Below are 12,357 nucleotides of genomic sequence, written 5' to 3' on the forward strand. Positions count from 1 at the left end.
GAAGCTGATTGGTTTCTATGCAGTACTTACAAGATTTAAACTGTCCAGTTTTAGTAAATCCAATCCCAATATTAGTAGATGAGTTTGGTCTGTAAATCAGATTGAGATTTGCTGCATGCAGGTTATTATAAAAATAGATAAATTCTAGATTGTAAGATCTAATGAGCAGGGCCCTCTAATCCCTCCTGTATTGAACTGTACTGTAACTGTATTGTCTCAAATTGTAAAGCGCTGCGCAAACTGTTAGTGCTATATAAATCCTGTATAATAATAATAATAATAAACAGGCGGTGGCTTTAACTAGAACATAAAAGGAACTGAAAATTAAACAACCCAAATCAACAGGAAAAGCCTGTCTAAGTTTACTGATCATTTGGTGATATTTAGCCTATAACCTTTGGGAAGGTGATGAGGCCAATTATTTTAGGTTGACGGTAGGTCCAAGCACTACAGGCCTGCCAGATATGCTCTGTTTGTCTGAAAGCCATAGTCTTTATGTAGTCTCTGTTAAAAACACACACTGCTATTGGTAGCCAGAAATAAAAAATGCCCCAAGCTTGATTTGGCTAGTCAGTATTGCTTAATCCTTTAAAGAAATGGGAACATTTTTTGTTACGTTTTTTTTTTTACAGTTTTAAAATCAGGAAGCTGTCACTTCAAGTGGTTATGAAGAATATTTGTTTTCCCCTAAAATAAAAGTAATAATTGCCCTCTCTGTGCAATGGCATTGCACAGATGATCGCTTAGCGACTCTTCCATGGTCCCCACTAGTGCGCTGCACTCCTCTTTTGCGAATGACCCCAGAGTAAGTAAACTGTTGTGGGAGCACTCATGCGGACACACTCCTGAGTCAGGCTGTGTGCGTCCATAGGCACACACCGTGTAGCTCAGCCCTGCCCTCTTTCCCTCACAGTATATGACAGCAGCAGGAGACAATGGCTCCCGCTGCTGCCTCTTTTCTGTGAAAAGTGGAAAAGGGGAGAGCACAGCTGCAAATGGGCACAGCGCTAAATCGAGAGGAGACTCGGGTAAATGTTTAGGGAGTTGGGACGCGATACAACTGCTGGGACATTTTGTACCTGAATGCAGAGAATGCATTTAGGTAAAATTATCTTGACTTTAGAAACACTTTTATTCTAGCAGTTGGCATATAGTTCTCTGGTGTGCACTGTTTGCTGAGGAAGTCCTTGTAAAGAAATGCATTGAGATGGTAATTGACGTCGGACGCCATTCTTAAAAATTTGGATGGTGTGGGGGTCTGTTTTACTGATAGCTGGCAGCTTTCATATGATTATTTATCTTAAATGTACGTGAAAAACTTTTTACTATGTAATGAAGTGCTTTTTTTAATTTGCTAAGCTATGGATATTGTGCCTTGCCTTTTTGATACAATAACTCTGATGAGGAATGGAAACGTTGGTGGTTCTAGCAGTGTCTGGTGGTCGTTTTTTTAGGTATTACAGCTGGCTGGTGAGACCTGGTTGAAGAGTCATAAACTGTATATCTAGAATGGACGAGCTGGAGATCCTAGCCATACTTAGTAGTGCCAGTTTGTGTATTGCATCTACTGTACCTCTTATGACCTGCTTAGCAATAAGGAGTCAATACATTTTTTGCTTGTAGTTTTTTGGTCATGGAGGTGGATCACTAAGAACACAATATAAGGATTTGCACTATCCACAATTTGTACACACTGGAATTTATGGACACGTGTTTGTTTTATTCATTTATTTATTTATTGCATCTGGTAATATTTAGGGGTCACTTCAATTACACTGAGCAAAAATTATAAACGCAACACTTTTGTTTTTGCCCCCACTTTTTTCTATGTACACAAAAGGCCTATTTCTCTAAAATATTGTTCACAAATCTGTCTAAATCTGTGTTAGTGAGCACTTCTCCTTTGCCGAGATAATCAATCCACCTCACAGGTGTGGCATATCAAGATTAGATAAAGAAAAATTAGAAAAACATTAAAAAAAGCCAGTGCTAAGGTTAGAATATGGTGGCATTTGTTTTTGAAAATGCTGGTTAAAGCTTTTTTCTCTTACGTCCTCCGACATTCGCCGCCGCCTCTAAGTCATCACTGTTGGGTATTGACTTCTGCTCCGCAGGAGTAGCTAGGCATAAAGACTAAGTCAAAAGAACAAAGGCATTTGTATATACACACCCATGGGGGCTGTCCCATCTGGTCAATACCCCCCTGCAGTGACCACTCCCAACTCAGTTTTAATCTGCCTAGCGTCAGGAGTAGTTAGACTTCCCTGTGCTGGGGCTAAAGTCTCAGCCTATCTAATCTTTTATTTGATTTTCTTTGAAAATGTCAGTTTTTTCTTACTTTACTAGCTGTTTATTTTGTCAGCTTTAGTTTTAGTCGACTCTTCGGAAGAAGATGGATTCATGCGGTGCCGGGATTCGGACTGGCCGCCCTGGGTCTCCAGGGCAGAGGGTCAGATGGACCCCCAGCCTGCCATCGAGCGTTCAGCTATGGTTCGCCCTGGCATTATGAACGACCCATCCCTGCTCGCAGCAGGGATGCAGCCGTGAGGTGGCTACCTCACTGGACACATCTGCGATGCTGCAGTGCAATGTCCCTGGCTAACGGCATTCCCTGTCAGATGAGGACAGCGGCTTTCCATTCTGAGAGGCTCCCCACGCCATCTGGTACAGGTAAGTACTTCTGTGTGGGGACTCTGTCTGGGGTGGCAGTCTGTGTTGCTGTGTGTTCCCCATGTCTGTGCCTGTGTGACTCCCTGATGCGGTCCCTGCGGGGGATCGCTTGTACATGTGGTGCTGTGTGTTTTTGGGGGTCCCCTTCCCTGTGTCACTTCGGTGTTGGTGGGGGTGCAGACTGAGTGTGTGGCGACCGCAGCGGGTGAATCCGCGCGGTCCGCCATTTTAAGTATGGGCAGGCATGTTGGGCTTCTTTGTGGGCTATCTACATGCTGTTTTTGGCGCCATTCGCCGCCATTTTGCGGTAGCCGAACGATCGTTCCGACCGCATGTTCGGCGGCCATTTTGGCGGAGCCTTCCATGCAATCCTATCGGGCAGCCATTTTCCCTGAGTCATGCAGCCTATACATACGTTCAGCCTACTCTAGCAGCAAGGACATCGGTGGCAACACTCTGCGGGGCTCTGCAGATTATTGCTCTCAATATTTTTTCTGTATTGTCATTTCTAGCTCAGTTTTGTCTTCTCCTGTTTGGGGGTCTTTGTCACTGTAGCTGTAGTGGTGGGCTGCGCTCTCCGCAGCGATCTTAAAGGGGCAGTACAAACGTTTTTTGCACGGTTGTTTGTCATTTGAGCAATAGATTCTCAGGACTGGTGGGGGTTCCCAGTTCTCCTGTGGCCCCTCTGAGACCGGATTTGGCCGCTGTAGTGGCGTCCTTGGTGTCAATCATGGAAATGCTGATGACTGAACGTGCTGCTAAAAAAGAGGCTCAGATTGTCTCTCTCCTCTGATTCAGATGGTGATATGGCTGCTGCTGCAAGCGTGCCCTTTTCAGGGTCTCGCTCATCCTTGGACCCGCTGGGGTCTGAGGGGGAGGCAGAGGTGGAAGGGGTTGATACCTCTTCCCCGGGGTCGCCTGAAGAGCGGGCGACCATGGATGAATTCATTGTTTTCTGTTAAGGAAACACTGCATTTAAAGGATGAGCCCAGTCCTCCGGGCGTTGTGTCCTCATTTGGGACGCACAGGACCCGCAAGTCGGCGCAGGTTTTTCCCTGCCCCGCTGAGTTTCATTACATGGTTAATGAAATATGGCGCACGTTAAAACGTCCATTCCTGGTGCCTAGTCGGTTCAAATTGCTTTGTCCCTTCGCTCCGGCTACGGAATCACGATGGTGTGTGCCTCCACAGGTAGATCACACTGTGGCCATGTTAAACAAGGCTTCATTGGTTCCTTCTGAGGATACCCAGGTTTTCCGGGATCCCACGGACCGGCGGTTGGAGTCTCTAGGCCGCCATTCCTATACGGTGGCGGGCTCGTTGCTCAGACCCATTTTCGCGTCCGTTTTGGTGGCTCAGGCGGTGGCTGAATGGACTAGTGTGCTTTGGAGCAACCTCGTGTCTGATGATGTTCCGCCTGCCTGGCTGGAAATGGTGGATCAAATTCACCAAGGAATCATGTATTTGTGTGATGCGGCCATAAATGAGGCCCCTTTAGTGGCACGCCTCTCTAGTGTCTCGGTGCCTAACCGGCGACTGATATGGCGGAAGAGCTGGTCGGCTGACCAGTCCTCGCGGAAAACAGTTCTCTTCTGAAGTCATTCCTACCCTTGTCAAGGCTAGGAAAACCTCCTCTGGTAAGATCTATTACCGTACTTGGAAGGCTTATTTCGCCCGGTGTGAGTCCAGGGGGTTCTCCCCTCGCTCGTACTCAGTGTCGAGAATGTTGGCTTTCCTTCAGTCTGGGGTGGACCAGCGCCTGGCGCTGGCCACGATCAAGGGCCAGGTGTTCGCACTGGCTATTCTTTTCCAATGCCCTGCGGCGTCTCATTCTCTGGTTCGCACCTTCATACAAGGTGTGCGACATTTGGCTCCTCCCAGGAAGGAGCCCTTACCTCCATGGGACTTGAACTTCGTTCTGTCCGTGTTACAGCGTGTTCCCTTTGAAAACATTCAGGATATATCGTTGTCTCTGCTGTCTAAGAAGGTTGCCTTTTTTGGTGGAGATCACTTCGGCTCGCAGGGTGTCGGAGCTGGCAGCGTTATCTTGCCGTTCTCCATACTTGGTGATTCACCGGGATAAGGTGGTCTTGCGTCCGCATCCCTCCTTTCTTCCTAAGGTGGTCTCTGAGTTCCACATTAATGAGGACATTGTCCTGCTTTCGCTTTGTACAAAGCCTAAGCATCCTAAGGAGGTTGCTCTGCACTCCTTGGATGTTGTCAGGGCGATCAGGGTTTACCTGTAGTCTACGGAATCTTTTCGGAAGACGGATTCCCTCTTTGTCCTTCCTGAGGGACCTCGGAAGGGCATGGCTGCATCTGCAGCGACTATTGCCAAATGGATCAGACAGCCCATTGAACAGGCTTACGCCTTGAAGGAACGGGTTCCCCCCTTTCCCTGTTAAGGCGCACTCTACCAGATCTGTGAGTGCGACCTGGACCTATTGGCATCGGGCCTTGGTGGCCCAGGTGTGCAAGGCTGCGACTTGGTCGTCGGTGCACACTTTTTCCAAGTTCTACAAAGTAGATGTTCTGGCATCAGCTGATGCTTCCTTTGGCCGCAAGCTTCTTAGTGCGGCTGTGCCATGAAGGACCCTTATTTTTTTGTGAGTCCCTGGCTGTTGGTATTTGCTTTCCTGGGCTGTTGCTCCTGTTGAGCATTGTTTTCTGTTTGCCCAGCAGGTTCTCTTACTGTCATGTAAGGTTCCTTTCTCTGATGTGGGTACTGCGTTGCCTTTTTTCTAAGGTTGCGTCTCCCACCCCTCATGTCTATACTGCTTTGGGACATCCCAACAGTGATGACTTAGAGGCGGCGGCGACTGTCAGAGGACGTAAGAGAAAACAGAATTTTTGTAAAATCTTACCTGTAAAATTCCTTTCTCTGAGTCCTCCGACAGTCGCCGCCCCCGCCCCTCTTTTGGGGTTCTTATTACCTACTGCTATGCTACCAAACTGAGTTGGGAGTGGTCACTGCAGGGGGGTATTGACCAGATGGGACAGCTCCCATGGGTGTGTATATGCAAATGCCTTTGTTCTTTTGACTAAGTCTTTATGGCTAGCTACTCCTGCGGAGCGGAAGTCAATACCCAACAGTGATGACTTGGAGGCAGCGGCGACTGTCGATGGACTTGGAGAAAGGAATTTTACAGGTAAGATTTTACAAAAATTACGTTTTTTTTTTTTTTTTTTTTTTTTTTACTATAAACAAACTCCAAAAACAATGTGTTGATGGGCAGTAATGTAATAACGAAGCAAGAACAAGCTTTTGGCAGAATTCTCCAAGAGCTAAAATGAACAAATGTTATATAGTAGCAGCTATTTTTGTTTTGTCTTGATTTAATGTGATGTGAATATATAGTTTGCAAGCTTAGTTTCCTTTTTAATTTAAAGTTTACATGGATATGTATTTGATTCCCATAAGAAAACTAACTGCTGCTGGGACATCTGCAGGTAACAATGTCCAAAATGTCACATTGACATTCTGTATTGTCTGCCTTGTAGTATTGCTTTCTTCCCACGATCACTCATAATGGTGAATTTCCTGAATTCAGTATCTCTAGTCTCTGTTTTGTCAGATTGACAGTTTTTTTATTTTTTTATTTTTATTAAGCTGCATTAAGGTTTCTAAAAAGTTACAAGTTGTTTGCTAGCTCCTTTTTGTCTTTATATAAGCAACTGCAGGATTACAGCCTGTGCCAGGTTATTACATAACGTGCAAATGAAAACATCACGTTCACACCCCTCTTACACCCCCTCATTCCATTGGCTGGAACAAGGGCGGCAGTTGCTTAACTTTTTTTTTTTTTTCTAGACGCATGACTGAATTTACGTCAGTGAAGTTAAGTTTGTGTTAGACTGTTATCTGATACAGTTTGTGACTTTCCGTCATGCTTAAACTTGAGGTTATATATTCTGCCCTCAATTTAAGCACTAATGATTTTAAATGTCAGCTGCTTTGTCAAAACATTTACTGCTTCCTGTGTTATATATAAGATAACTCTGCCCTTTTTAATCTATTTAATGTGGACTTTACCATGCATGGGAAATAATATAGGTTTCTCTATTGATGGTCCGAAAAGTATGCTGAGCAATATCAGGTCTAACCATTGGTCTTAAAATTCATGTACAAAATGTATACTAGCTCATACAGATTCATTTTAAATGCAGATTCCACATGCTCAATGCTAATTTTGACCAGTGAGTGCCGGTTCACATTTGTGCGAACACAGAGATCGCATGTAATTCGGAGCGCACTGCTCCTAAAATTACATGCGATGTCTGTGCGCTGCAAATTCAACCATACAGTTTGTATGGCTGAATTTGCACCGCAATGGCACTAAAATACGCACAGGACCCTTTTTTTGGTCCGCAGCAGAATCAGATCGCATGGTGGTTCACACTAGCGCGATCCGATTCTGTACAAACTTTCAGATCGCACTGCGATATGCGATCTGATCTTGGGATGTAGTTAACTCTGCATTGACACCCCCAGCGGTGGCATATGGCAATGTGAACTGCCTGTTGTGCGGATGCGATGCGGGAACATGCTGTATGTTCGCAGCGTTCCCGCATCGCATAAATGTGAACCGGCACTTACTTTTGTGTGTTGCATCATGGCACAAATACAAGTAGAAAAAATATCAGCGCTCAGCCCTACCAAATAGCAGCTGAACACTAACAAGGTACAGTAACAAAACCTCAGATAATATGCAGATATGGTAAAAACAGTGCAGCGCTAGAACTTTAAATGAACAATAAAAATCAAAGAATAGAGTCCATAATCAAAAAGTCAGATTAAACAAGGCATGTAACAGCAATAGACCGGGGCAGCGGGACAGACTCTGTCTCGATCGGTCTCCTCCGTGCCAGCGGGTGACGTCAGACGCTTCACTCCTCCTCGGAGACCGATCGAGACCGAGTCTGTCCCGCTGCCCCGGTCTATTGCTGTTACATGCCTTGTTTAATTTGAATTCAAGTAAGAGTCCATTTTATGTGCTTTTATTCTATAAATAAAGTCAGTATTACACTATCCTGGATGTCTCTTTCCATATGTTACCCTGGTCACCGGAGAGCTATTCAGGATTGTAATGCTTGAGCAGTGTAGGCATCTGAGCCTATTTGGGATATTGTGTCCATCACTGACCATAGGAGGGAATATCCAGAGATTGGAGGTCTGGGATCTATCTACCTACCTGTGGGCTGTGTCTGCAATGCCTGTTTAATACCAAACTGAGGTGAGAGGCCACTCTGAAAGGTGGAGGGTGTGTGTTTGCTGCTATCTGCACCTGGCTCCTCTGGATTGCATCGGGATTCATTGCACTCTAAGTGGACTATCACCCCCTAGATCTTCTTACATCTGACTTTTTGATTATGGACTCTATTCTTTGATTTTATTGTTCATTTAAAGTTCTAGCGCTGCACTGTTTTTACCATATCTGCATCATGGCACAGTATATATTCGTAACACTTTCCTGATATATAGGAATTGTATTGGCTTATATGTAGAAACTGGCACAAACCAAATTGAAATTATATTCCACAGCAGTTTTTTTCTACCTTTTTACTGTACATAAAATCCTGAAATAAAACATTTCATATTTCAGGCAACTTTGACAGCCACGAGGAATTTTTTTTTTTTTTTTTTTTAACATCCCTGCTTAATAAGATTTATAGTAGTATTTATGAAATAAAACTCAATTTTATTGGCCAGAACATAAACTAGTGGTCATTAGATTGGTGGTTCGTGTAAGAAGGGCTCCCTTATAAACCACGCCAAAATGTATTTAGCTACATGTCTTTGACAAAAAATGTTTCAATGAGCGTATTTTTAACCGCTTTAAGACCGGAAGATTTTACCCCATTCCTGACCAGGCTATATTTTGCGATTCGGCACTGCGTTATTTTAACGGACAATTGCACGGTTGTGCGATGCTGTACTCAAATTAAATTTACGTCCTTTTTTTCCTCACAAATAGAGCTTTCTTTTGGTGGTATTTGATCACCTATGTGATTTTTACTTTTTGCGCTATAAACAAAAAAAGAGCGACAATTTTGAAAAAATAACAATATTTTTCAAATTTTTTTTATATGAAATTCCCCAAAAAAAAAAGTAAAAATCAAAATTTCTAAACATTTTAGGCCAATTTGTTTTCCGCTACATATTTTTGGTAAAAAAAATCGCAATAAGAGTATTTTGATTGGTTTGCGCAAAAGTTATCGCAGCTACCAACTACAGGAAATGTATGTAATTTTTATTGTTTTTTTTTTTATAACTGGTAATGGCGGCGATCTGCGATTTTTTTTTTTTTTTTTTGCGGGACTGCGACATTGCGGCGGAAAGATCGGACCCTTGACTGACATTTTTGACACTTTTTGGGGTACCAGTGACATTACTACAGTAATCAGTGCTATAAATATGCACTGTTACTGTAAAAATGACACTGGCAGGGAAGGGGTTAACTTTTATTGGTGATCAAGGGGTTAATGTATGCCTTGTGCTTACTAACGTGTGTGGGGGGATGCTATGCTGAATCCTGCAATCTGACCCTGCCTGTCACTTAGGAGAACCGCCCACTTTGTTTACAAAAGCAGATGGATCTCCACACTCGATCCGCGATGATCGGGGAAGAGCGGCGGTGATCACCGCCGCTCCTCCCCTGGCCCGACTCCCGCTGTGACTGAAAACAGCGGAGCGAGCGAGCCTCCGGCGGCGCGCGTGCGCCGCCCACAAGGGGAGGAGTCCAGCGACCATATCGAGCCACTTTGCCGCAGTACGGTCAACGTGACCGGTCGGCAAGTGGTTAAAGGTCTCACAGGGGAAAGAGTACTTTTTTCTTCTGCAGGCTACTAAGGGCAAGGAACCTCGTTGTAGACGTGGGCCCTCCTCGTCTCATAAGAAGTTTTTTCATCCCTCAGGGTCGATTGACAAAGGCTTGAAGCCTTTCAGGACCTCTTCAGGAGGATCCAAACTAATCTGGTCTGGCAAGCAAAATTGGACAAGGCTCCTTCAGCATGAAAGGTGCACCCTCACCCGTATTGGGGGTGGGGGGACGTCTTTGCTGGTTTCCGGACCCATGGACTTCCGTAGTGCAAGACAAGTGGGTTCACAAAGTCATTCGATCCGGCTACAAGATTGAGTTTCGCTATTGTCCCCTGGCAATGTGCTAGGAAAGAAAGGATGCCACATTGTTTGATGGAAATTAAAATCCTCAACCTAAAGGGGGCTGAATTCAGAGACACCCCAAAAATCAAAGTGAAAAAATTATGCAGAAGGCTAGTCCATTTTGCTGAAATTTCATTGCAGCAACTCAAAATGGTACTCGGTAGTCTTTATAGCCCCTCATGTGCTTGTATGCATGCCTGACAATGTTGGGGTCATGCCCCTAATGAGACGTTGGACAGTGTACTTGGGTATTTCCTCCCAGATCTGGACCAGGGCATCACTGAGCTCCTGAACAGACTAAGGTGCAACCTAGCGGCGTTGGATAGACCAGAAAAATAATGTCAAAGAGGTGTTCTATTGGAATTAGGTCAGGCGAGCGTGGGGGGCATACAGTGGTATCAACTTCATCCTCCAGGAACTGGCTACATAATCAAGCCACATGAGGCCAGGCATTGTCATGCATCAGGAGGAACCCAAGACCCACTGCACCAGCATAGGGTTTGACAATGGGTCCAAGGATTTCATCCTGATACCTGATGGCAGTCAGAGTGGCATTGTCTAGTCTGTAGAGGTCTGTGCGTCCCACCATGCATCCCTCCATGCATGGATATGCCTCCCCAGACCATCACCAACCCACCACGAAACTGGTCGTACTGAAAGATGTTCCAGGCAGCATAACATTCTCCACGGCTTCTCCAGACCCTTTCACGTTTGTCACATGTGCTCAGGGTGAACCTGCTCTCATCTGTAAAAAGCACAGGGCGCCAGTGGCAGACCTGCCAATTCTGGTGTTCAGTGATAAATGGCAATCAAGTTCCATGGTGCCCGGCAGTGAGCTTGCCTCGCCTCTGTTTTGGCGGTAGTCCTTCGGCGTGTCTTTTAGCTCAAGTGCTGGTCTGCAGATCAGACTTCAAAAAAGGCTATGACTGATGCCAATCAAGCTCCGTGGTGCCGGGCAGTAAGCGCAGGGCCCACTAGAAGACATTGGGCTCTCAGGCCACCCTTATGAAGTCTTTTTGTGATTGTTTGGTCAGAGATATTCACACCAGTGTCCTGCTGGTGATCATTTTGTAGGACTTTGGCAGTGCTGCTCCTGTTCCTCCTTGCACAAAGGAGCAGATACCGGTCCTGCTGATGGGTTAAGGACCTTCTACTGCCCTGTCCAGCCCTCCTAGAGTAACTGCCGGTTTCCTGTAATCTCCTCCATGCTCTTGAGACTGTGCTGGTGGACACAGCAAACCTGGCAATGGCACATATTGATGTGCCATCCTGGAGGAGTTGGACTGCTTGTGCAACCTCCTATAAGGTTCAGGTATTGCCTCATGCTACCAGTAGTGACACTGACCTTCGCCAAATGCAAAACTAGTGAAAAACAGAAAAGATGAGTAGGGGAAAAATGTCACTGGCCTCCACCTGTAAAACCATTCCTGTTTTGGTCTCATTGTTACCCATCTAGTGAACCTGTTAACTTCATTAAGATCAAAGCAGCTGGAACTGATTAACAACCCTCTCTGCTACTTAACTGACCAGATCAATATATATATACCAGGAGTTTAATTGACTTGATGTTTTACTCTGAAAGATGTTCCTTGTATTTTTTTTGAGGTGTGTGTGTATATGTGTGTATGTGTGTATAATATATATATATATATATATATATATATATATTTCTAAAAAATGTAGTTTCAAAGGTAGCCACAGTACTCAATGCTTGAAGTGCCCAGGTGCTCACCTACAAAGAAATCCAAAGCTGGTTTAGAGGCAATCATGGGTCTCTGCCTCTAAACCAGTTTTGGATATATATATATATATATATATATATAATGTACAATATCATTTATAGCTATTTTAGTGTCATATAGTCTCTTATCTTATCTCTCTGTTTACAGAGATCAATAGCTCAAAGTGAATTTGGCGCACTCACACAATACTAAAATTTCTGTCAGGTGCAGAAGCAAATTCCAAATAAAATGTAAAGTCTCCTCTGTTGCTAAATGTGTAAAAGCAGATATTATTTACTGAACATTATTGGAAGGAATATGTGGAATCAAGCTTAAACTTTTGTTGTTTGTCTTGTAGATCATGTACTGCTGAAGCGGAAAAGGAAAATGTTGGTAAGGGCTCTTATTTCTCTTATTTGTGCTAGTGTTGCTGTATGAAGAGTTTGTGTAAGAAATATTGATTTGGACTGATCATGCTCTGCTGCAAAGGGTCAAAAAGCTTGTGTAACAATCACATATTGGCTCCAACCAACAACACAAATCAGAGGAGGATGTTCTCTCCTGTTCCAATTATTCTGGGAACTTTGCATGTACTTGCATGCTGAACTCCAATTACACATGTTCTGCATGACATTTTAAAATAGTAGCAAGCATGACCAGCTGCTTCTCTGTGAAGGAAACCGCAGCTCGCAGCTAAAATGTAAACAGACAAGCTAAAAATCACTGAAGAGAGAAAATTAAACTATGAAAAAAAACTGCAATTCCTTACAAGGTTCATAGATTAGTTTGCTATTTAAAGTCTAA

The 12,357-nt window shown here is 44.3% G+C and overlaps 1 protein-coding gene across 1 annotated transcript in view; it reads left to right on the forward strand.

Moving 5' to 3' along the window:
- PRODH (proline dehydrogenase 1) overlaps positions 1-12,357 on the forward strand; it is a 264,504-nt gene that overhangs the window by 65,220 nt on the left and 186,927 nt on the right. Inside the window, exon 3 of the mRNA XM_082253359.1 lies at positions 11,912-11,946. Within this exon, the coding sequence (XP_082109485.1) occupies positions 11,912-11,946 (35 nt within the window). The remainder of the gene's footprint in view (positions 1-11,911; positions 11,947-12,357) is intronic.

This window comes from Pelophylax lessonae (assembly GCF_965119305.1).
Source record: "Pelophylax lessonae genome assembly, chromosome: 1".
Classification (NCBI taxonomy): Eukaryota; Metazoa; Chordata; class Amphibia; order Anura; family Ranidae; genus Pelophylax; species Pelophylax lessonae.